Below are 25,911 nucleotides of genomic sequence, written 5' to 3'. Positions count from 1 at the left end.
TCCAAGGTGTTGATTTCTGAAAGCTTGCGGGCCACAGCGCACATCTCTGCTCTGAAATATACAATTTGGTGACTGTAAAGAGATCAGACTAGTAAACAGCTTTTTGAGAAGTCATGAAACCCAATGCAGGGCGAAGTGCAAAGTTTGTGATACGAGATATGCCTGGAAGTGCTGATGGCATGAAATGAGTGTATGGCCCTCCCCTGATGATCTACAACCCGAATGATATGAATTTAATGAAAGGTACGTGAGGTCTCACAGAGCAAGGCCAGATACGTACGCTATCATGAGGCCAGGCTGTTACTGGACTTGTGAAAACACTAAGAGAACTTGTACCACTTAGCTTGTTACTTTAGGATCATGTGGCAGTGTGAGATTCGAAGGCTTAGTGGTTCATCCTGTGGTTGCATTGCTAATTTTGGACGAGAAGCAGATGAAATGTTCACTTTTCCGGGTTAAGCTCTAACTGATGACAGTTCGGACGTGTCTAAATGCTGGAAATGTCCAGGCTGTCATCATAACATGCACTGATTTTCGATTTAAGGATTTTTCTGCATAGACAACTTCAAGAGTTTTCCTACAGGACGTAAAACAATAATTTAAAAAAAGTTATATTACATCTGTTTACTTGAATGGCTTTGCTTTGGTGATTAATATCAGGATTTAAACCATGAGATTGAAATTGTTACGAGGAAGCACAGTAGGAGTCAGTACAGTAGTAAGAAACCACAGCAATAAACAAGTTACGTAAGTTCTAATTAACGTTAGCCCAACACTATTAGCACCACTGATATCATAATGTCACTGAATGTGGGTAAAACCCTAGAGAGTAATACTACGGCATTTTTTGATGTGGGACGCCACCTTGTGGTCAAATGTTCACTACCATTCAAAAGTTTAGGGACAGTAAGATCTTTTACTCAGTAAGGATTTATTATATTGATAGCCAGTAAACAGAATTATAATGTTAAAAAAGATATCTTTCAAATAAATGTTGTTCTTTTGAACATTATACTCATCCGAAAAATCCTGAAAAATGTATTTCCATTTCCACCAAAAATATTAAGCAGCATAACTGAACTTAAGACTGATAATAATAATAATGATAATTGCATTACAGTAAGCATTAAATCAGCATATTAGAATAATTTCTGAAGGGTCATGTGACACTGAGACTGCAATAATGACTGCTAAAAATTCAGCTTTGCTTCACAGGAATAAATGACATTTTAATATATATATTAATTTATATATATAATTTATTCGATCAAATAAATTCAGTCTTATTAAGCATAAGAGAGTTCTTCTAAAAACATAAAAAATGCTTACAGACCAAATACTTTTTTAACGCCCTGATACTTTTCAGCAACTTCTAACTGAAGACAAAAATGTGAAAGGTTCATTTTATCCATCATGATATATTCAAATTAAAAATAGTTTTAAAAAAAAGTTTTAATATTGATATGGTTTGATCCCAGATGTTTCATGTTTTCTCAGACTTTGGGTGACAAAAACCGCTTGACCGCTATTCTTGTTCTCAAAAGACATTGTAGTTGCACAGTCAAGTACTTGTGACTGCCGTAACATACCTTGTTGTGGCTCAATGTGATCCTTAACTCAGGCTTAACAACAGCATAGGCCATGAGTAAGTTCTGGACCCTCTTCAGTTCCTCTTTGCATTTCTTAGTGTTGGAGTAATACTGCCGTCTGACAGGGAGGTTCTTGAACAGATTTGCTGCACACACAGTGGTGCCTGAGGGAAAAGGTATGTTAGAAAGCAGTCTGTTCCCATAAATCAAGAGTATTAAAAAATGCATTAGCAGAAACCTACCCTCGCCAAGATGTGATGGCTTTTGAGAGACGATCTGTCCATTGTGATCGACTGAATACTGAATACTAAAATCATCATCTGCAGTTTTGGTTGTAATTACCACCTGGTAGATGAAGAAATGGTCAATTACATAGGAACCATTTAACATTTGTAATTCAATGAATTAAAGGGCTATCATGGACTCATTGGAGATGCACAGTATTTTGGTACCATTAGCATTTTTTATTCATCAGTCACTGTTGGATACTGGAAGTTACTGGATATTTAACAATTATGCACATAATTTCTGCTCATTTGTACTTTTGCTATCTTCTAGAACTAAATTTCATCTTTAATATCACTGCACTTGATTAAGTCATTTTAATGTACATTTAATTTAACATAATCGTTATAAGATTTCAAAAGATGACAGTTTTTTCAACTGCACATTATAACACAGTCCTGCCTAAATTCACTTTCGGCATTTAAAATGAATGATTTTACCTTATTATTTTTTATTATTCAGCCTTAATAATCCAGAATTGTAATATCAGCCGTAACTGTTTTCGTAAAAACGATTTCAGACGCAAATATTTTTATGTGCATCACTAACTCAAGCAATACAATCAAATCTAAACTAGTGAGATGCAACCTCTGATATGGCACATATGGATGCCAGAGCCTCTCCTCTGAAGCCGTAAGTCTCTAGGCGCTCCAGGTCTTCGTGGCAGGAGATTTTAGATGTGTAGTGTTTTACAGCCATCACAGGAACATCAGTAGCTTTGATTCCAGAACCATTGTCTCGGACTTCAATGCGATCCAATCCATAATTATCCTAACAACAAAAATACGAACATAGGTTGAGCATGGCTATTAAGAGTGGCCCCAACAATATTTGAACATAAGCCATGCTTAAAAAAAATTTATAAATCTCATTGGACTAGAAACAAAAAAGAAATGCCAACGGTTCAACATTTTGTTGTCTAACTCAATGACATGAATACATTTTAATACTGGTCACAACGTGTGTTGATAAAACATGTATTTACCAGTTTGACTTCAAGGCTTGAGGAACCAGCATCAAGTGAATTTTCCACCAGCTCTTTGACAACATTCAGGACAGATGTAATAACCTGAGAGCTGCACAGCAGACGCACAGTCTCGGCTGGAAGCGCCTTCATAGTGTGCTCCCTAAGAAGAAAGGTTTAAAAACTGAGACAGCAATGACCACAAATCTGTCATCTTCGCCGATTATTGACATTCAAAAACAGCAGGGTAAGCTAGCGTAAATCACTAATGATCAACCGTGACATTAACATTCTGATACTTTAAACAATAATATTTAAAACAGGCAAACACCTTCCTACTTACTTTTTGTAAAATAACAATAATCCGTTAAAAGTTATCCAATAAATCTATAACGCAAGAGAACGTCGCACGTTTTTAAGACTTTCTCCAGTATCGGACATGACTTATCTGGCGCCTAAATGACGTCATTGTCATTTTCTGCTTTTGATTGGATGTTCTTTCTTCGTCGTATCTTTGTATTTATATTGCCTATAAATAAATAAAATATTTTTTTATTGTTATGGCTATGTTTAAAAAGTATGCAAATCCTATAAAATTAGCCCATATGTCAGCATGTTTTCATGTTATTGGTGTTTTATATTTACAAACGGTCAAAAAAACTCCACACACTATCTGACTAAATTATAGCAACCCAATTCTTACGGAATTATAAAAAAAAATTATTTGACTCAGTTTTAGTGGTGTTTCATTTTTGTAAACATCATGCCTTTTGGTGGGCGTGTCGCGCCGATCTCGCGAGGTTTGCGCTCGTAATCCCGTTAGCCGCGATGGCCGTTGGGCTAGCGGAGTGTGTGCGGTGAGTCAGCCCGCAGTGCGCGCAGTGGAGGCCGGCAGCGCTCCAGCCTGCTTCACCCGAACATAAACAAGGTACCGTTACTTAACTCTTATGAAGCCAACTCATTTTTGCAGCTACTTTAAAGCCAAATGGTTCAAACTTGTCAGATAAAAGGGGGATTTAATTGCTTTTATTGATGTTTGAGGTGTTTAATGGAAGTAGAGTGAAACAAAAGCAACTGGTGTTTGTTATGAAAGCAGCTGATGCTAAATAAAGAGCATTGCTCATGCGCAAAACCTAAAGGAACTCACTATAATAGCACAGACTGCAGAATAAGCATGTCTAAAGACTGTTATTAAAGAGGTTAAATGAAAGAAGACAGTAAGCTTTGCAGTAATAAGACAGTGGCTTGTTCTGTAGCTCTGCTGCTAACTATATCTGTGTCATGGACTTGTTTATTATCCCCTGCAGCTGCTACTGAAAAAAAAAACATGAATTTTTTTTTTTTTTTATGTAAATGTTCGGCCTGCTGTCTTGATCGTTAACGTGAAGCTACGTACTAGCAGCATCTATTCAATATTACTTCCTCTTAACTGTTTGGCTGTCTCAGTGGATGTTAAGAAACATATTACATGTTTTACACAATCAAAGAGTGAATCGTATTTAAAAGAGAATCAATTGAGTGGTTATTGACAGATAATCGTAGCAGTATTTAAACCTTTGACCTCAATCTGTTTTGCTTTCATTGCATGTATTTGTATGAGAGTAATAATAAGAGGGGGGAAAAGTAATGAAGAATAAATAATGTAATTGTGTTGTGGAATTATTCTTTAATCGTAACACAAGGAAAGCAGTTGACCTGGTGAGTAGAAACAGAAATGAGTATTTGATTTTGGTGAGATGAGAAACAACCAAACAAGCAAGCTGAATATTATAGGTAACATTGAACTTTGACTTTTGAGAATGTTTACCATGGCAGATAAACCAAACAGGCCGTGAAATGTTACTATCCCCCCTTCTGCTCTTCCAAAGAAGAACCGAACTCTTGCACATAATTTGAATAAGTTGGCCAGCATGAACAGTAATGCATTAGGGGCAAAGTGCTATGAAGAATCACCCCATTGTGTGTTTGTGAACATGCTTCTGTTGGCAGACGAGACATCATCTGTAAGACAGCTTCCACTCTTTACTGTTACTTTTAACGCCATAAAACAACTATAGATTGTAGATTTTAGTAGTGCATAAATGAACGTTCATTTGAATATATAACAATTAGTTTTACATCTCATTTCACTGACATTAACTAGGCTCAGACTAGACTAAATAGATTCTGACACTGAAATGTTACTTTTAGTTCTGATGAAGAAAAATGTTGGTTCTTTTATTGTATTTCTTTGCAAATATTTTTTTTAAATACAAAATGTTTTAATTATTGATTATTTTATGTGTTCATTGTTCATTAAATAAAACATAATACAATTAAGTAATCAGTTTTTTATAATTGAATTATTTTATTTATACACATTTTGTTGCGTATAATGTATTATTTGACTCTGAGTTTCCATTTTGATCTCTGAACCTCAGCTCCCCCAAACCCCCCACCAGCTCCCACAAACACTCTGGGACCTGCGCCAGACACTTTGTACAGCATTGATCTGCTCACTACCTCATTCAGCATTGACACTTTAATCAGACTAAATAAGCTCTTTTGCACTACAATCATTATATCTGCACTGTTCACTGGTTTGCACTCTGTCTGCCATGTGCCTTGTGCTGCTTTACTTATCTTTCTTTTTTACATGACCTATTTGTATAGTTGTACTTCATATTTTATTATTTTATTATCTGTATTTAATGTTCTACTGTTAGTGTTATCTATATTCACCAAGGGTCTGAGAGTAACGCAGTTTAAATTCTCTGTATGCGTGTACTGTACATGTGGAAGAATTGGCAATAAAGCAGACTTGACATGACTACATTTTAAAAAATCATGTTTAGAAACAGTTTTCACTCACAAATTGCGGTAACTGTTTATTTTAAGGTGTCCCTGTTATATCATGTACTTATTATTATTATTATTATCACTATAAATAATGCATTATTACATGCAAGTAACTCTAAATTAAACCCTAAAAAATTACTCTTTGTATTTAAAGGTATAATTACACTGTAACAAGGACACCTTAAAATAAACAAACAATAACAAAGAAACAGCGAGTGGCACTGGATTAAATGTGCAATTTTGAAATAGAAAATACTAATTAAATTTGTCTTGAAAAATGCGCTCTGGTAAACTGTTTTATTTACAACTTCTAAAAATCATGTTTTACAGTGTACTGTTTTTTTGTTGTTGTTTATGGACAGAAAAGCAAGATGAACGTCGGTGTGGCCCACAGTGAAGTCAACCCAAACACCCGTGTGATGAACAGTCGAGGGATATGGCTGACATATGCGCTCGGCGTAGGAATGCTTCACATTGTACTGTTGAGCATTCCTTTCTTCAGTGTTCCTGTTGTGTGGACCCTCACAAATGTTATTCACAATTTTGTAAGTGTCCCGTTTCATTCCCCTGTCTGTGGCTTGTCATTTTCTCAGCGGTTCCCTGAGGCCAGTTGGAGTCTCGACAATTGATGCTTCCTTGGTCTGTGTGGGATTGTTATGTAAGGACTCGCTTGCACAAAGATTCAAGGTCAACGCATGGCATCACCAACCAAGTTTAAGCTCTCTGGCACATGATGATGTATGACAGCTATATGACTGTAATGTTTCTGTTGTCCTTAAGTGGAAAAAAAATGTAGTAAGTATTGTAAGTCTGCAGCGATTGGAGGGAAGTAAAGCTCTCAAATCTCATTTGCAAAGAGATTTTGAGAATTGTTAAAAGTCAGTGTTAGAATAGTTAATAACTATAATAATCTTGAAAAACTGCTGTTTGTCCATACAGTGAAAGTGTGTAAGGTTCAGTGTTGTTCTGAAACGCTTTAACTTTCATTCTTCATCTGTCCATTTAAGCGTAAAAAGATCATTTAATTTACCCAGAAATCAACAACCCTGTCATCAGTTACTCGCCCCCATGTCATTCCAAACCCAAACTTTGGTTAATCTTTGAAATACAAGGTAAGGTATTTTTATTGAAACCTGAGAGCTTTCTGTCCCTTAATTAAAAGTATCTAAAATATAGATCAAGAAGGTCATAAGTTGCTTTATATTGTGAACAGGTCTAAATTAGGCTTTAATAGACATAAATGCATACATTTGCATTCCATATGTGACCGTGGTCTTAAGTATAGATTTTTCAAAATTGAATAAATAAGCTTTCCATTGATGTATGGTTTGTTAGGATCAGACTATTTTTGGCTGAGATACAACTATTGAAAATCTGGAATCTGCAAAAAAAATCTAAATACTGAGAAAATCACCTTTGAAGTTGTCCAAATGAATTCTTAGCAATGCAAATTACTAATCAAAAATTAAGTTTTGATATATTAACAGGAGGAAATTTACAAAATATCTTCATGAAACAGGATCTTTACTTCTACTCATGAAAATTTTGTCATTTTGACCCCATACAAAGTTTTTATGGCTATTGCTAAAAATATACGCATATGGCAAGCAAAGAAGCTTGATGCTGGTGTTTGATTTGCTCTGTATGTGTTTTGAGCACTGTTTAGATGTAAATAAATGCCTCAATTAAATCTGATCATAATACAATGTGATCATAATCTTTTCATAACACTTATTAAGCCACTCAAATGTAATGGATGCAAATGCCAATTGAATATGTGTTTAGAAGATCAACCTAACCTCATGCAGGTTTGGAATGACTTGAGAGTAAGTAAATGACAGAATTTACTTTTTTGAGTGAACTATCCCTTTAATATTTCCTTACAGCATTTGAGAATGGTGTGACATTTAAATCATCTTTCTATCTTCCCGCAGGGTATGTATGTGTTTATGCATGCAGTGAAAGGCACTCCATTTGAAACCCCAGACCAGGGCAAGGCAAGACTTCTCACACACTGGGAACAGCTGGACTACGGAGTGCAGTTCACATCATCTAGAAAATTCTTTACAATCTCTCCAATCATTTTGTAAGTTATTTTTGCCGTCTTTTGCACAACGTTTACCCTCTCAAAGTGATGTTTTACAGACCTGATATAGGTTTTTAAATTGCTTTTTTTAATATACTGTACTATTTCATCTTGATACTCACCAAATGTCAAAGAAAGCTGGACAGGTGTTAAAAGAACAACCAACCAATTGCACAATATTTAACTAAATCTAAAAATCAGTGAAATGTTACCTAAATATCAATAGACATATTTTGGTCATTAAAGTCCTTTATCATATAAGATGCTCGACATATTTTGAAGTGTGTAACGCTTCTTTTCTTTGCAGGTATTTTCTCGCCAGCTTTTACACTAAATACGACACAGCTCATTTTGTGATAAACACAGCTTCACTTTTGAGTGTTCTCATCCCGAAACTGCCACAACTCCATGGAGTCAGGATCTTTGGAATAAACAAGTATTAAGGCCAGTGTTCAGAGGCCGCAGACCAACTTCAGAGCTGTTGTCTGATGTGAGAGAGGAGATAACCCTTTGTACTTTGTACCGCACTTGTGTACACTTAGCAGTTTTGTACAGTCTGTGTTATTGTGAGTCTCTTTGTTTGATATATCTTGAGAAATTGTTGTAGGGACATGTTAGGAGGACAATTCCGCAAGCATTAATAACTTAAGATATTTAATGTTTTTTGGTTAGTTTGTTTTGTGATCCTCGTGGATCTGGGCTGGCCCAGGTTTCATGGTTAATTAATTTTTGTTTGTTCGAATGTGCTCACAACACTGAAACACTAAGATAGTTTTATGCTTTTAGCGTCACTTCACGTTTCTGAATACATTCATAGATAATTCAATGAATTGACAAAATGTGTTTTTAGAATCATTTAAAGCCATGAAACCTTTCTGATGTTTCGTTAATGTTATCATTGCTTCAGAGACGAATAAAAACTCAGTTTGCATGATTTTCTGAAAAATAGTTGTTCATCACAATATGGTGTAGTTTTGTTTAGTTAATGTCTTGCAGCTTAACATTTTAGCTTAAACTTTTAGGCTTTTAAGTACCTTCACATTCATTAGAGTCGACATGAAATCAGAAATAGAACTTTCTGAATTTAATACTTATTTCCGGTCACATTTTGCACATTTTATCAGTGTACATTATTTCAAAGAACATTTACTTATGATTTTTTTTTAAAACGGCTTTCTCTGCCCTGAAACAAGACATCGAGTTCTTCCCTGTATTTTTTCGTCTTCTGTTTGAATCTGAATATTTCATGTTGACTTTCAGCTCAATTTCGGTGTCATTTTAAATGTCTGGATCATTACCAAGCTTCAGCAAACTATCATGTTTCTTTGCTCTTTTCCGTCACAGTATTATTGAAGTTGAGAAACTGTAACATAGACCCATTAAACTATTTGTATTCTTCCACTTTATTGTCTTTTGGCGATATTTGCGAAGGCTAGAACTTCAATTGCCAATTGTTTTGTCCTTTTGTTTTGAGAAAAGGTATGAACATAGTATGTGGTGTGTTGCATGACATGCTGCAAACAAATAAAACTTTGCAAAGTATTAGAAACTCTGTTGTTCACTAGAAAAATGTATTGTGTGAAATAGGAAATACATTTAATTTAAATCATAAACTCAAACAATCATATACAAAACATTCAAAAAGTTGAGGTTGGAAATATTTCCTAATTAAATAATTCCTAAAAGTTTATTTCCTTGTTGTATTAATTTAAACCGAAATACTGTAATAATACTGTAACATTTAGATTTTTTTATATTAAAATAACTTTTCCATTTTATTGTATTTTAAAATGTAATTGATTCCTGTGATGTAAAAATTTAAATTTAAGCAAGGGTCACATGATTCTTCAGAAATCATACAAATATGCATATTTGGTGCTCATGAAACATTTCTTACTCTAATGTTGGAAACCATTGTGCAGATTAATGTGTCGCATACAAGACACATGATTTGATGGTCTGATAAATTGAATATGAAATATAAAGGTAGACAACAATTTTTTATGCTTTTTATTATGGTCTTAAACATTTGGCTGTAGTTAGAAACGTAAAAACAATTAAAATTTCATCATAAATGTCAATGTAATATTTCCTCTTAATTATAAAAAAAAATCAGTTTTTATGTAAAGCCTCACATGCATTAAGCATCACACCTTTGAACACTTCAAAGTGATGATTTAAATCTTTTTGGCAGTGAATTTTATACTTTGTTCCCAAGGCACCATCTGCAGAGTGCGCTCCATAAAACACTCTGTTGATTCTGGAGTGCACCAAAGCCATTGCACACATCACGCACGGCTCTCGAGTGACGTAGAGGTCATATCCAGTGCAGATGTAAGGCAGACCGGTTTCTTTAGCATTGCAAGCGTTCCTAAAGGACTCGGAGCTGCTAAACCGACAGGCTGGATATTTCTCATAACTGTATGCACCTCCTCCTTGCCCACAGGCCACCAGATCAATACAGACCATGACAGCGTGATGGAGCGGATGAGAGCCACGCTTACAGTCATGACCCACAGCAACAATCTGCTCAGATTCTGGGTCAACGATCACGGCACCCACCGCATCCATTCCCAACTTCCCGCTGGATTTCGCAGCCTCTACAGCTGCCGTCATGTACTTTTGCATTTTAGCTTTCTGATCAGCAGTGAATAACTGGCCTCTCAGAGCAGACGTCACTTGTTTGTCCTCGTGGAATGAGGTGGGCCAGTGTTTACTAGCTTTTTCAAACTGCGGTCTGGTCAGAGGAGGATTGGCGGGTATTTCGACAAGGAAAGGTTCTCCCAAACCACTGGAGTCTAAAGACTGTGAGTGAAGTAGATCAGCAAGCATAACTCTTTTGCAGTCTATCACCTGCACATCACTGGCCAAACACACAATGACCTCCAATGGATGAGAAGTGCTTTTGTCTTTGCAAGCCCTCACTCTTTTTATGTGTTGCAGACCGGGTAAAGGATAGATCAAGGAAAGCTCTTTGACCAGGCGAGATGTTTGTCTTTTCTCGATGATGGGTGCTGCGTAGGCCAACAACAATTCAGTGTCCCGTGACTGTCTGTCAGAGAGAACTGGAAGAACATCCCAAGAGTCATATTGGTCCATTTCTTTCCTTCTTTTGGCTTGTGGCTCCATCTCGTTCAATTCATTTAATAGATACTCAGGGGTTTCCAGCTGTCATCTGTAAAAGCAGAATGTGAAGGCAAAAGTTATACTGACTGAACAACGGTCCGAGACTCAAAATGTCCTCATCGATATCGTTCAATAAATCCATAACAACAAAAATAATTATGTTCCTTGAAATAAAATGAGCTTTCTCATTTACATTTTGTTTAACTAAAATGACTGCATTACAACTGAAATAATAAACTTATATATAGAGACATAAATAACTAATACAAATGACAAAAATACACACAAAACAAACAACTAAAAATAGCCAAAGAAAATAAAACCTTACTCAAAATATAAAAAATTATAAACGCATCTTTATCATACTAAAATAACAGTCATGCACAATGTAATAGAGATGTATCTAAATGGATAGTGTAATAAAATAAATAAAACATTGATACCGTTTTAAGTTGACAAATATCTTATATTTTTAAGAGCCTATATATACTTTTTAGGCTAACGTTATATAAGTTCGTCAACTAACGTTACCCAAAAACACAGAATGAATGAATGAATTTGAATTCGCAAACACAGGTGCAGCTGTTATACCTTTGTCTTATTTGGAGGAAACAATGGACTTTAATTATTAAATAAATAAAACACTGTCCAATGACCTTCTTTATAGCAGCCAAGTGTGAAGAATTCATCTAATTCAGTGCAAAACATCTCTCCCATGTGAGGCTTGGTCCCTCCTGTATTATTATCCCGTTTGAAACAAGCGCAAGAGATAATGGTTCCGTTTTGCTCTTTTAGACTTTTTTAGACTTATTAGTCGTTTAGTTATGCTATGATTAGTAGCATACTTATTTATTCATCAAATAGGTATAGATATCTGTTTTAGATTAAACTATTTATCATTTTCATCTTAAAGAAGGTCCAACGGAACACAACTTTTCGTTTGTTGTGAGTAGGGTGTATTTATAAGTAACGCCTTGATCATACAGGGTCATTAAATTTTACAAGAAAATACCGGAGTTTTCGAGTCACTTGAATTGTTGAAACCTATGTATAGTTACAGATTACAGTCGAGTTAAACCAACCAGTGAAGCATCAGTGTTATCAGCATGGTTCTCGTGCGCTCTGAATGGAGGACGTCCGGAAGAGAGCCTTCCTTCGGTAGACTATGGGTACACTGCGCTATAGGTTCGTTTCGGAGATTGAGACGAGACCAGAGCGGCTGTGCTGGACTAACGTTAATCACAAACTTTCATGATCCTAAAAGAACAGTTCTCTCAAAAAGTCCATTCAGAGGTCATTTATTTACCACCACAGTGTTCAAAGCTCTAAAAAAAAAAAAAAAGATTCATCATGAGTGTTCCATGTGACTTGTGCACTTTATTTAAAGCTGTTTTTACATATATTTTTAATTAATTAGATTTTTTCATATTTTAAAGGTTTAGTTTTGTTAACTGCTTTTGTCATTTTTATTCTTTTTTTATTTACATGTTTTTAAATATATTTTTATTCAAAGTTAAAGTAATTTTAGTACTTGAACGTTACCATTTTATTTCACTTACTTGGCAAGACAGCATTTGTAATTTTTATTAAAGTTTTCATCTAATATTTATATTTTATGTCAGTCTTGTTTCAAATCACAAAAAACTTCATTTTTAACAAAAACGACACTGACTTCACATTTTAAACTATACAGTAGCTTTAAAAACAGATAAGTAAAGTCTTTATTTACTGAAAATAACAGCTGTAAGAACTATTCACTGCCATTGTATCGAGAGAGAAAAAAAACGATGGATATTCTTCTATTATTGTACTTTAAGAAGAAACACCTTTTCATTTTCACACTGGAAGTTGGCAGGCTTTTAGAGAGTGGTGCTAGTAATGGATTAGTATGTTGATTTTATATACCTAAACTACTAAATTAGAATATTTTTTTGTGAATCCTGTCATCCAAACGAAACTTTTAGTATGTTTTTGTACATTTTGTGTTTAGGTTATTTTCAGGTCTGCACTATGTATATAAATACCCCAAATAGCAAAAAAGTTGATTAAAATATACAGTTTTATATACATAATGTAAGGATAAAAATGACTTCTGTATTATGGTGCATTTATTTCATTCATTCTCTTAACAGTGCGGGTGGAATTATCCCAGCTGTGGCCCAACACCTACACAGAGAAAACATCTCTAGAGTTGTCCAGGAGGCCTTGGACAGAAGTGACATTGAACCCAGTGAACTCACAGCTATAGCCACAACAGTGAAGCCTGATCTCACCCTTAGTTTAGGGATATATATATATATACACCGTGTGTGTGCAGTACAGTTATTATAATACCGTAATGTTATGTTTCCTCAGGTGTTGAAAAAGCTCCGTTATTATCATGTATTAATGACATCGCTGCCTCACAACACACCGTGGCATCTCATATAGCCAAACGAACACATTGTGCCATTTTGTTCTGTAATCCAAAGGTCTTTTACCACAGCATAATCCAAATCTGGTAAATTCTCAGCACTCCAGGACCTGGCTGTGGCATTTCATTTTTAAATTAACTTAAGCTTAGCTTAATAATTTTACAATATTTAAAAACTTCAACCAAATGAATGCCTGTGGTGAACTGACATTTGGTCGAAATTTCACTCCAGACTTTCTATCCCAACCAAAAATCTACTCTTCCACTTGTTTATCATTGTAGATTGTTTCTGGAGGAGAAGCAAGTAATGAATACATCTGACAGAATCAGGATGTCAACTATGAACCCAAGTAATTTAAAATGACATTTGCTTTGTCAGTAAATAATTTTGACTTATTTATATTTTCAATACATGTTTCTGGTCTTATTGTGCACAATGTATGGGTTAATGTCATTTTTTCATTTAAAAAAAAAGTTTATCTTTGTAATCTTTCATTAAATAAATTATATCTTTTAAGTCTTTCTAACATTTATATTTTGAAATCATGTATTTATTTATTTTTAGTTGCATTTTTCAGATTTAATTAAGTATTAGCTTTCCATCAACTCAAAACCCCCACTTTAGGAAACTCTGATGTAATGTGATATTTAATGCACTTCTTGTTGTTGATAACAAAGACTGGAATATGTTGTTTCTCTTTACATTTTTTACAGTGAGATATAAAATAATCCTATTTAAATCATAGGTCAAAAATCATCAAATATAGTCTGACCAGAAATGTGTAATCTAATAGATTACATTTCAAATTTCCGTCATATTTTTTGTGATGTAACAGATAGCTTGTAAGTAATGTATGTAATAAGAAATGTAAATGTTTATGTTTTGCAAATGCTTTATTTCAAAGTTTATGTTGTTATTTCTTTTCAATTGCAGTGCCGGAGATCATGACCTTTCATGTATTCTCATTCAACCTCTGTTTTGGGGCACTGTTGCAGGATGTCTGTCCCGTTCTGACTCTAGGGTTGGCGGTTCTGGCCCTCTGTCTTATATAGTGTGGCAAAGGAGCTGGTGTTTCTCTGTCAGCGTTTGCTGACCGACTACACCTATCGTTCACTCTCTTTGCCAGTCCTGGTAAGAAATGATATAGCAAAAACAGCTGTATGTGAGAGATATTCCTCCTTGCTTTAGCCAGCATCACTATAACACTCTGTCAAAAGTCAATTGAAATACCTTTATGATCACGATGAGGCACAGGTGGGCCGCCATTTATCTCCAAACTGCAATGTAGAAAACAGAAAGAAAACAAATGATGCTTGTGAATTATCCAAGGCCTCATATTCAACTACGTCCTGACAAAATTTAAAGCACCTGAGAGACGGAAACCCTATTCTTCTCTGTCTTTCGAACTCTGCTGTAAAGAATTGCGATATTCTGGCATCTTTCGCTAAATTCTCCATTAGGAGGTCATATATGTGAGGGGATTTTCTACATTTGACCAGAAGCTGTCGATGAGCATATCGATTGGAGGTCAGGTAACCCAGAGCACTTGCACAAGCCGTTCGAACCTAAAATGTAGGAAGGAATAATAGTTTCAACAATCATCATAGATACTGTACAGTATATACTGTTTTGAGCACTCATTTGTGTTGACTGGGAAACAATGAATTAGCTTATTAGACACGATCAACCTCTTCATCCTCCGAGTCCAGATGAGCAGAAAGATGCTCTACAGCACCCATGGTCACGATCGCATTAGTAATACCCGCTCTTGTGTGAACCAGGCTAGCAAGTAGTTGTGCTGGAGTAAGGCAAGAAATGTTACAGTGAGATTATTTTCTCTTTTTTTATATATAGATATTACCATTCAAAGGTTTGGGGTCTGTAAGATTTGGTAATGGTTTTGAAAGAAGTCTTTCTTGCTCACAGAGTGATGCATTTATTTGACAAATACATTGAAACAGTAATATTGTGAGATATCATTTCGATTTAAACTTACCTGTAATGACCACAGTGGTGGATTGGTCAGACTGCAGTAATTCAACAAGAACGGTGATTCCCCTTGCAGTCAGAGTGACTTCATCTGATCCACTAATTACTCTGGCTAACACAACTATCTGTCAAACAAATGAGGAGTCAGTGAAATTAAACGTTTTTCCAGCCCTTTACAGCTGTTCATTAAAATATCATAACAGCTGTTCATTTTCCGCAATGGCAAATGGTTAAATGTCTGAGATCCTTTTTGATTGCGGTCTCAGAAAAATGCTCTGAATCTTCTGACTACCTGAAATGCAGCTTTTGCTCTTTCTGTCTCATTGTCAGAACTCAAAAATGTCTCGTATGTGTTCATTAGAATTCTTCCTGTTTGTCGAATGGCCTTCTCTTGGGCTTTGTTGTTGTAAGCAAACAGGGACAATGCATGTCCAGCATCCAGACAAATGGTCTGAAAGAGAAGACTTGCTAAAAAATTCATTTAAACAAACACATTTAGAATATCAGTGGCATCAAATGAGCACCGTGAAATATTGCAAACCAAGATTGAAGTGGAAAAAATGTTTAATTACTTTGTTTTCAGCCCCCATGAGCTCTAGAATGATATCGTAAGAGAAGTCCTCTTGTTCCCAGAATTCCCTCTGGAGTTTTTGGTTCCCCAGCAGCATGCAGGCGAGAGTCTTAGTCACTTGCACCTAATGTGATTTAGAAATACTAAGTAGTTTCTTATTTTAATCTCATTTCATTTTTGAAATGACTGCTTACCTTCACCTCCAGAGATTCATGGGTTTTTAAAAGCTCTAATAATGTCGGAATGGCCTTTTCTCTGTAAATAATCTTTTGACTCTTTTTATTAGTAATGAGCGCCACTCCTGGAACAACCAAATAACAAGTTTATCATTTGCACTGTAACACAAAGCCATCTAAATCATAGAAATGGAAGAAAAAGTGTGAGATACTACCAATGCACAAACAACCCAGAGCTTTGATGACACTGAGCAGGGTCTTCAGTGTTGCTCGAGACCCTCGAAGCAAACGCACCAAAGGCGGCACCCCATACTCCCTGCAAAAGCCATCCTGATGGGTTCGACTATCTCTGCTAAGCGCTATTGCCGCTCGGCACCCTGTTAAATGACAAGATACGTGCATGTAACTTTGTCTGGCGAGTTGAATAATTTGTTGAAAATTTGTAACAATATGAATGAAAGCTTGTTTGTTCCAGGGCATAAAAAAATGGTGATTCTAATTTTTTTCTCACAATTTGGAGAAAAGTATAAACTCAAAAACTGTGAGGTGTTAACCCACAATTGTGTTTAGAACTTGAACTGTGAAATAAAAAGTTGTATGTATTTATTTTAAAGGAACTGCGAGATGTAAACTTGTAAAACTGAGAAAAAAAAAAAACAGAATTACTAGAAAATGAATACAAAATTGTGAGATATAAACACATAATTTGAAGGAAAATAAAGTTAGAATCGTGACACGTAAACTTTTATTTTTATTCCGTGACTACACAGAAAAACAGAATTGCAATACGTAAAAATTTGAATTCTAAGAAAAATAAGTCACAATTCTGAGATGCGAGATTTACGACTCTGAAGAAAAAAGTCAGAAATGTGCGATGTAAACTTGCAATTAAATTGTATAAGTTGCAACTGCAAAATATTAACTCGCAATTCTAAGAAAAAAGTCAGAATTGTGAGATATAAACTCACAATGGCAAGAAAAAAAGTTGCAATTAACTATTTATTTAGATTTATATTTTTTACTACTATTTTGTTATTCCATGGCAGAGACAGGCTTCCATAGTTATGAAGGTGCGGACAGTTCTGTCTGAAAAAATGTTGTTAGGGAACATCTGTCTGACAAAATGTTTTAACAGACGAACTATGGGAGACACGATCCAGACACCTGAATGAAGAGGAAGTACTCTTGGAATATAGCATCGTTTTGAAATCACAGCCTGCATTCGGCTCATAGTTTAACACTAATAGCAATACAAGAGACACAGCAACTCTTGTAAGCAATGTTTACGGAGAAACCCACAGGGGGAATGACATTCCACTGTGCATGCCTTCCTGTCTTATGAGTCTAACAGATCCGTGCTGTCTCAAGACAGGAAGTGCTGGCCGCTTACCCGCTGGACCGGACCTGTCCAGGTAGTCAATCTGCTTAGTTTATCCAGTGTCTGTCAACACGTAGTCAATGGGAAGCTGTTTTTATTGCATTTGGTGCTTCTTCTGTCTGGATGACAGCTTTGCAGCGAGTGTTACTTACATTCATGGGTGACTGATTGGTTGGATGGAACTGGGTGATCTCTTTTGGGACGGTGTATAATGAGATCAATTTGTATCTGGCCTTACCCACGTATTGCATTTTGTCTGAAGAGGACAGAAGGAGGTCAAGGATGACCGGGTAACCCATCTGCTGTGCCATGAGCTTCTGTTGCTTTAGAGTTTGTCCTGCCAGGGTCCATAGAGCTGTTGCACCCTGTTCCCGCACATCCAGCTGGAACACCTGAACACAGAGCAAAGTTCAGAAAGAGTTAACTGTGCCAAGGGTTGATTTGAATCTGCTGATGCGACCTTGACCAACTTGACCTGCCAGAACTGATGCTACACTTGATTTGATATGAAAGCTAGACAAAAAAAAAGAGCCAGATTACTAAAGAATGAATAAAATTTACTAAATTACTAAACTTAAAAAACAATATTTGGACGAAAGGGTCTTTTTGTTAAAAAATGGATCAAAGTTTTTTATTTATTTATAATATTATCCAAATGAATTACTTAAATCATAAATTATCAGCATTTTAATAACTAAATTATTGAAAGATATTTGAGATTTTAGGCAATTTTCTGATGTTTACTAATAAGAACAATCCTATAAATATTTTAATTCAACTAAACTTTAGTGTAATATCTGTATGACAATCTAATAGAATTGGCTTGTAGCTTAAATTGTAATTTTTTTTGTTTTCATTTTAATGCTAGTAATTATAGCATCATTTTGTAAATTAATGTTTAAAAACATGCTAGAATTATTTGATGTATGGTCAGTAGTAGCTGCATCCATATCCACCACATCCATATTCATTTTACTGTTACACAATAATGCTACATTTATGTATAAAGTGCTCTGCTTACATCCAAAGTATTGCAACACATAAAATAATAAAACAATATAAAACTAAAATTTAAAATCCAATTAATGTTCCTCCTCCTGAGCAACTAAACCATTAAAGCCATTCCTCATAATTTCATACTGTGACATAATAGTTTATGCACTAATGGATGTAAATTATATTTTTGATGGGTAAAAATTTTGATGGCACCTCTCCAGAACACCATTCCAAAAATCCAACAGTACACAGTGTGACCAAAAAAAAACTTTATTCTAAGTCATCCCTGCATTACTAACACTGTATGTTCTTGAAAAATGAAGAACAAATGGCTTAATTACCCAGAGGCAAGATATTTAAATACTAAAACTGCTGTTATATTACCTTTAAAAGTTGTAAAAGATCCTTGGCAGCCGACTGCCTGAGGAAGCACTGCTGGATGACAGGATTTTGACTGGCTATAGATTCAAGCGCTGTGGCTGCCTTGACCTTAACAGGAATCTTCCTCTCTCGCAGGGCTTGCACCAGGGCACTGACCGCCCCTGCCTCACATATGAGCTCCTGGTTCTCCTGGTGACCCCGAGCCAGCTCTGCAAGAGCCAAGCAGGCCTCTTCCTGTAGTACTTCTGTCAGACAAAAACACAGCTATTTAATCTAAATGCAACTGAGTAAAGGATAAAGTTTTGTTTTTAAAAAATTACAGAACTGATCTACGATCTGTTCAGACGTTCCACAAAACAGAGACTTGTTGTCTGTCACTACTGCATATTTTCCAGGAAGTAAACAGTACCAGAGTCCACAGACAGGAATTCTACAAGATGTGGAACTCCTCCAGCATGTGCAACAGCGGTTTGGTTGCATGGGCTTTTGACGCACAGTGTACGGGTGCATCTGACAGCATTTAGTAGCACATCTTGGAAGTCAGAGGTCAGAAGCTTGACTACCGAGGCCACCCCACCCTAGACAAAAAAAAATTGGGGGCATTTGTTTAAAACAGATGTTCTCAGATTTTTAAATGTGTATAAACAGTGTAAAAATTTCTTGACTCACCAACTGAGCAATGAGGTTTTGGTGCTGTTCACTGTGTCCTGCCAGATCGGCCAGTATAACAGCACAGCGAGAGTGCAGCTCCGGCTGGTGGCCACTGAGGAGCTTAATCAGCACTGGTACGGCACCATGGTGCACCAGATCTTCACAGACTTTCCTATTCTCTGACATATGACACAGCACAGCTGCAGCCATACACTGCTCCACCAGTCTATCTGCACAAAGGAGGCCCACCAGCACTGGAACACCTCCTGCAGTGCACTGATTATTATTATTAGGCAGAAACATAATGCAATCTGCTAACAGTATCTTCTAGCATGGTTCTCAAATGATTTTACCTCAGAACCCTTTTTTTTTATTATTAAGTGGTGATCTAACACAATACAGTTTCTTTAGGTTTTATGAAGGAACATTTTTAAAACCATGAAAATAAATATTAAGGAATAAATCGAAGGCAATACAATATATCAATATGTTCTCTAAATGTAAATGTCTATGGAGCACAAAATGAATTGTATTAGCAACACTCTAAATGTTAAAAATACAACTTCCGATCAATTTCCAATGTGTTTTTTTTTTAATACATTTTAGAAAAAAAAGCTGGAATATTTCTGTTCTCAGCTACTAAGATATGGTAATAACTTGTATTATACATTCTGATCACAAAAAAGTGATATTTTTCTTCAGTATTTTTCTAGTTTTCCAGTGCAAATGTTTAAAGATTCATAAATTAAAATACACTTACTTGAAAAGCAAAATGACTTAAAAAGTTATGTTTTCTATTAAATTAATCAAAAATAATTGTTTATTATTAAAACTAGAATACATATCCAGAAATCTACTTCATTCAAAGGGAAAGACTTTATGTTCTGATTTAAGAGTTTTTTAAGGCCTTGATTTGTGTAAGGGTGAATTAAGACTTTTTAAAACCTTTTTAAGACCTGCAAAAACCTTACAAATATTGTTTACAGTACAAAAGTATAGAAAATGCTCAAAATATTGTAGTAGGTTGCTGAATATGAGATATATTCCATTAAAATTGTATTCAAAATTATTTACATTGTAATTTTCTCACTGTCAGAACAGTCATGTGACCAATTTTGGGCCAGGACCTACCAATTGAGAACCATTGTTCTAAAGTTTAGCTTTTTAAATAGCAGAACTTATGTAAAATGAGATGAATGAAATTAGCCTGTTTATCAAGACTTCATGTATCTATGACCTGCTTTCATTATATCCTCACAGGAGGACTCAGTGTTTACACAAAGAGCCTCAAGGCACCTGAGGGCCATCTCCAGCCGTCTGTCGTCCTGGCTCTGGATCATTTCTGCAGAAAAAAGATGGACATCATTAAAGCACAAATTATAAAATGTAGAATACAGTAATAAAAAAATGTGTTTTAAATTAAATGTAAAATTCTAAATGAGAAGCTTAATGATTTCTGATAATATAAACATTTCTACATACAATAAAAGTTTTTGACTGCTTACAATTTGTAATACACATTTTAAATCTACAATATCATACCGACAAGAATCTTCCACACAGGAAGCCCATCCAAGTTCAGCTGAATGAGATGTCTAAGGACATCTGTGTGAAAGTAAAGTGCCGCCAGGTGGACAGTGTTATTGCCCTTGCTGTCTTCCTCTCTCCAGTTTGCCCCAGTGGACAACAGGACGTCCAGAGCTTCCACTGAACCTGAGGTCGCTGACAATAACAGCGGTGAACTGCCATACCTGAAAAACAGAAACAAAAAAACATCATCTTGCATCTTTGAAAAACATGTGTTACTTATTTTAATGATGAAACCCTATTGAATAAATGCATTCAGTTCGATGTTTGTGATCAGAAAGATTTATTCTTTTAAAATAAATGAATACTTTCATTCAGCAAGGATGCATTAAATTTATCATAAGTGGCCGTAAAGACTTTTATAACGCTTCAAAAGATTTCTATTTCAAATAAATGCGGTTCTTTTGAACTTTCTATACATCAAAAAATGCAGTAAGGAATGTATCACTGTTCACAACATTGATAATAGTAATAAGAAATGTTTCTAGACTAGCAAATCAGTATATTAGAATGATTTTTGAAGGATCATGTGACACTGAAGACTGAACTAATGGCTGCTGAAAATTCAGCTTTGCCACGAAGGGAATTATTTACACTTTAAAATATAGGCTACTAAAATAGAAAAACAGTTATTTTGAATTGTAATAATATTTCACAAAATTACTGTTTGTACTGAATTGTTGATCAAATAAATGCAGCCTTGTTGAGACTTCTTTTAACCCCATTAAAAAATCATCAACTTTTAAATTTGTATACAATAAAATATATACAAAAAAGTCTATCTTTACAGTAAATGTATTGCTAAAATATGTCACGTACTCAGCAGTGGTCTTCATCTCCAATAAAGCAGGGTCTTTCCTACATAGTGCTTTAATACATGCCACTTGGCCGTAAAAAGCTGCAAAATGAATAGCCATCCAACCCCTCTTGTCCACAAGTTTGTAGTCCGCCCGCAGTGCTAGAAGACAGTTTAGGGATTCAAGGGAGCCACATTGTGCAGCGAGGTGCATTGGAGTGAGCCCTAAAAGAGGAATAAATGTTAAAACCCCACTTTTTTTTGGATATGACAGCTTTAATAACCCTTACCTGCTCCCTCGAGGAATGGTCCTCCAACAACTGATTTTCCTGACAATATAGAAAATATAACATAAGAACATATAGAAATGTCTGTAAGCTTTTAATGCATTTGTGTTGCATTGACCTGAGTTAGTGAATCTCTCGCTCCGTGTCTGGTTGAGGTTGACTCCTGCTGCAGCGAGCTGGAGGATGATGTGTGATTGGTTGTTGGCTGCAGCGTGGTGAAGCAGAGAGAGACCCTGCTCATCAAGAACGTGCAGATGGGACGTGGGGTTCCTGCGACTCAGTGACTGAAACGCTGCACACATTCCTCTCTCTGCTGCTGCCTTCAGCCCAAACGCTACAGTCTGAGTTAGAAGCACATTTTCATGTTTAAGTACAGAGTATGTACATTGAGGGAGTCAAAGAATGAACTGATTGTCAGTTATTACCTTGCACTTTATGGCTTTTGTGTAACCAAATGCTTTCTTGAACTGCTCGTGTAGTTCAATGTCTGTCAAGGGCAGTCTCTTCCCTTTGAGGATTTTGATGGAAGTGTTTAAAGCCCCCCACCACTGATTCATGTTGTGTTGAGGATAAAGCGACTCTAACTCAATGCAGATGACATTGTAGCTGCAAAACACAAGTGTATGTTAGATGCCATAAAACGCAACATTTATAATAATAATAATAATAATAATAATAAATTTTATTTGTAATGCACTTTACATTTGGACAATCTCAAAGTGCTACAGAGGATCTAAAAATCAAAGTAATTCAATATAAAAAGAAAACAGAACATTTCAGGTGTACAGCATTTATTTCATTGAGTATATAATTGCATGCATATATAATAAAAACAGTGCTGACCTTTTCCCTTCAATCTCACTGAGTGGAATTGGAAACTGTGTTTTATAAGTGGAGTCCCGACGAAGTAACTCATAAAGGTAAATGGGGGCTTGGGTCTGAAGCGTACTGAAAGCTACCTACACAAAAACAATTGAATATCTATTAAACCTCATTAAGCTTACTGTATCATACTGCTGGAAAACCTGTTCTACTACACAAGAATTTCAACTTACTTTTTGTTCATATACACAACTGCATCAAATTGCATTTTTTTTTTTTCATACTTAAGTATGAGCTCCATATTCTCCTACTATCTCCAATACTATATGAGCCATAAAAGCTATAAGTATTAAATAGGATACTCAACAAAAGATGTAGTTTTTTTTTTTTCATTTTCTAAAGGTTGAAGATCCTTTCATAAAAAAAAAAAAAAATTATAATAAAATTATTTTGACTATTATTTTAGGTTTTACAGGGTTAATACCATAAATAATCTATTTAATAACCTAAAGTTCATAGCAACACCCAATACTTTTCAAATGAAATGGTCATTATTCCTTACATACAATATTTTCCTTACCATATTTGTTTACTTGTTTACTTTGCTTTGAATTTTATTATTAAAAAGGAATTTGTATGGTATACCCCTAGTTTTGCATATTTGGATTACTTTTATGTCATTTTTCATCTGTTGCTCATGTATTTAATTTACTATCGGAAAGATAATAATAATAATAATAACAATTGTGTTGTTATATTATTATTATGTTTTATTATTACATTTTTTTCTTTTTTTGTTATTTATTATTAATATTACATGTATTATTACATTTACATATTAATATTACATTATATTACATTTATGGTTGCATACTTTACTAACAACTAATTAAGTAAATTATAGAAGAAAATACACTTTGCATTTTCTGAGTGTATTAAAGTATTAAAACTGAAAGTTGGTTTTAAAAAATGCTTAAGACTCAAATCTCACCATCATTTCCTCAGTGATGTCATCAAGAGGAGGAGTCCCCACATCAAATTCAATCCCTCCGTGAAGGTGAAAATACTGATTCTGCTTCTGTGGAAAGTGCTTGCAGGCAAAGTCTGGTCCGAGGAGATGTGGAGGAACCTCTCGCTCTGTTTTCAGCTTGTCATCTTTAAGCACAAAAACAAAGGAAAGCAAAATTCATTCACCAATGTCAATCCACCCACACATTAATCAGACACAGCAGTGATCAAAAGACAATGCAAACCTGACAAAGGTGGGAGCATCTGAGAAAAATTAGGAATCAACATCTTCTTCCTCAAGGATATCAGCAGGGGCACCAGGAACGTGATGAGTTTCAGATAGACGAGGTCCCTGGAGACTTCTGCATTCCTCTCGAGGTGCTTTCTCACTAGAATAACTTGATCTGATAGCCTTTTCTGTAGCCTCTGATAGGTGGCCAGATCAATGTTGTCGTCAGTGAGTCGGACCACGTCAGATAGGCTATGAGACGCCTCAAACACGAACAGATTTTGGTGCTGGCGGACAGAGGTCAGACAGGCACTTAGCTTGATCAGAAGGTTTTCTGAATATTGTGAGAAGAGATTCTCCTCCTCTGCGCTGTTGGGTTCATAAGTTGGGTCTACCTCCAAGTTCTCCTTATAAATGTCCCGATAACATGGATTCTCTGAGATGTCTGTTAAACCTGGTGATGCAAATCAGTGTATACTTTCCATTTTCATTATATATATATATATATATATATATATATATATATATATATATATATATATATATATATATATAATGCATACAGCATATATTTTGAAAATATTTATATTTATATATTTAAATTCATAGAAATTATATCATATATAAATATCTTTCATATATATAAACGTAATATATTTTTCTTGAATATATATATATATATATATATATATATATATATATATATATATATATATATATATATAATTATTCTTATTATTTATATAATCATTTATTTATTTTAGATTTATTTTAAATTTTTGGTAAAATTATATTTTTTGGTAAGATTTTTTTAAATGGTATTTTTGCTATTTCAAGCAACCTAAACTTTTTAATGTTAGGTTACTATAAATAACCTTTACAAATGCCATTATTATTCTCACATCATTCTTTGTCTGTTCTAGATTGAAGGACTTCGTCTCTCACCTGCACTGAGGAACTCTGTAAGCACATCTTTCTTCGTTTGAGGAACACCATCTGAATCCACGGCCATGATGGACCTCCACAACTCAGAGAAGCGTACTCGTTTCTCTCTAGGAATGTAACTCCCGTGCCAGAGAGCCTTCATGGTATAGTCTATGTTAATTAGTATCTGACCGACTCTTGTATCGTGATATGCTGGTGGTAGCTGGCACGTGGAGCTCTGGTCATAGTTGGGTACCAGACTGACGACGGGAAGCTGGTTAAAACCGTAGATTCCCACAGTCAGCTCCCTCACTATCTGGTGGACCATTCTGTAATCCAGGGGCCAACTGGAGTCAAAGGGAGCCAGAACAATGATGTTGGGCTCTAATATGTTCCTCATTTGTCTGATGATGCCAGCAGGTACCTCCAGTGGCAGGCTGTGTTCCTCAGCACTGAACAGCCAGTTACAGGAGGTCCGGCTGAGCAGCTCTTGAAGATCTCTGCGCTCATACTTCTGAAGGAAAGACTGAGCGGTTAAAGCAGCACGAACAGCCTTCTCGCTGCTCTGATCGGATGGGATCGCCATCAAAACTTCATCTGTTTTCTGATGATATTGACGATATGAGTGCGGTAAAATGAAGAATATACCATTAAAATTTCCCTCAAAAGAGTTGAGTTGTCTGAATAAATTTGAGAGTTTGAAGAGCGTTGCTCTTAGCAACCAGTGACGCACAGTGACGGTTCTGCGATTCTTCTGATTAACCGATAGATGGCGCTGTTGCACGCTTTCGCGGTCAGGTCAGTTGTTGTTGTT

The 25,911-nt window shown here is 35.4% G+C and overlaps 4 protein-coding genes across 6 annotated transcripts in view; 1 reads left to right on the top strand and 3 right to left on the bottom strand.

Moving 5' to 3' along the window:
* Positions 1-3,311, bottom strand: part of pms1 (PMS1 homolog 1, mismatch repair system component) — a 20,823-nt gene extending 17,512 nt beyond the window's left edge. Inside the window, exons 1-5 of the mRNA XM_026271440.1 lie at positions 3,182-3,311; positions 2,860-3,001; positions 2,463-2,645; positions 1,832-1,934; positions 1,590-1,753 (exon numbers count right to left, since the gene is read on the bottom strand). Coding sequence (XP_026127225.1) covers positions 1,590-1,753; positions 1,832-1,934; positions 2,463-2,645; positions 2,860-2,991 — 582 coding nt within the window. The 5' untranslated portion in view covers positions 2,992-3,001; positions 3,182-3,311. The remainder of the gene's footprint in view (positions 1-1,589; positions 1,754-1,831; positions 1,935-2,462; positions 2,646-2,859; positions 3,002-3,181) is intronic.
* A 335-nt stretch (positions 3,312-3,646) lies between these two features.
* Positions 3,647-9,311, top strand: ormdl1 (ORMDL sphingolipid biosynthesis regulator 1). The gene is made up of 4 exons (XM_026271439.1): positions 3,647-3,766; positions 6,039-6,221; positions 7,611-7,762; positions 8,070-9,311. Exons 2-4 carry the CDS (start codon positions 6,048-6,050, stop codon positions 8,203-8,205), a joined length of 462 nt encoding a protein of 153 aa, XP_026127224.1. The 5' UTR covers positions 3,647-3,766; positions 6,039-6,047; the 3' UTR covers positions 8,206-9,311.
* Positions 9,312-9,758: 447 nt separating this feature from the next.
* Positions 9,759-12,056, bottom strand: LOC113108363 (adenosine deaminase tRNA specific 3). Of its 3 annotated transcripts, none has more exons than XM_026271436.1 (2): positions 11,971-12,056; positions 9,759-10,937 (listed from the first exon to the last, which is right to left on the bottom strand). In XM_026271436.1, exon 2 carries the CDS (start codon positions 10,889-10,891, stop codon positions 9,875-9,877), a length of 1,017 nt encoding a protein of 338 aa, XP_026127221.1. In that variant the 5' UTR covers positions 10,892-10,937; positions 11,971-12,056; the 3' UTR covers positions 9,759-9,874. The 3 variants fall into 3 exon arrangements, with proteins under 3 accessions (XP_026127221.1, XP_026127220.1, XP_026127223.1); XM_026271435.1 differs by lacking the exon at positions 11,971-12,056 and adding an exon at positions 11,480-11,642; XM_026271438.1 differs by lacking the exon at positions 11,971-12,056 and adding an exon at positions 11,545-11,641.
* A 2,112-nt stretch (positions 12,057-14,168) lies between these two features.
* ankar (ankyrin and armadillo repeat containing) lies at positions 14,169-25,880 on the bottom strand. The gene is made up of 23 exons (XM_026271434.1): positions 25,119-25,880; positions 24,190-24,627; positions 23,928-24,091; positions 22,958-23,073; positions 22,540-22,720; positions 22,233-22,455; positions 22,118-22,156; positions 21,851-22,052; positions 20,987-21,195; positions 20,682-20,786; positions 19,463-19,710; positions 19,203-19,371; positions 18,797-19,038; positions 17,655-17,808; positions 16,254-16,415; positions 16,057-16,163; positions 15,864-15,986; positions 15,584-15,742; positions 15,299-15,416; positions 14,991-15,100; positions 14,671-14,867; positions 14,533-14,579; positions 14,169-14,430 (listed from the first exon to the last, which is right to left on the bottom strand). The coding sequence occupies exons 1-23, from the start codon at positions 25,681-25,683 to the stop codon at positions 14,255-14,257; spliced, it is 4,254 nt and encodes a 1,417-aa protein (XP_026127219.1). The 5' UTR covers positions 25,684-25,880; the 3' UTR covers positions 14,169-14,254.
* Positions 25,881-25,911: the final 31 nt, after the last annotated feature.

This window comes from Carassius auratus, chromosome 9, assembly GCF_003368295.1.
Source record: "Carassius auratus strain Wakin chromosome 9, ASM336829v1, whole genome shotgun sequence".
Classification (NCBI taxonomy): Eukaryota; Metazoa; Chordata; class Actinopteri; order Cypriniformes; family Cyprinidae; genus Carassius; species Carassius auratus.
Note: the sequence above shows the minus strand (reverse complement) of the source record. Positions and strands in the feature narration are given on the sequence as shown.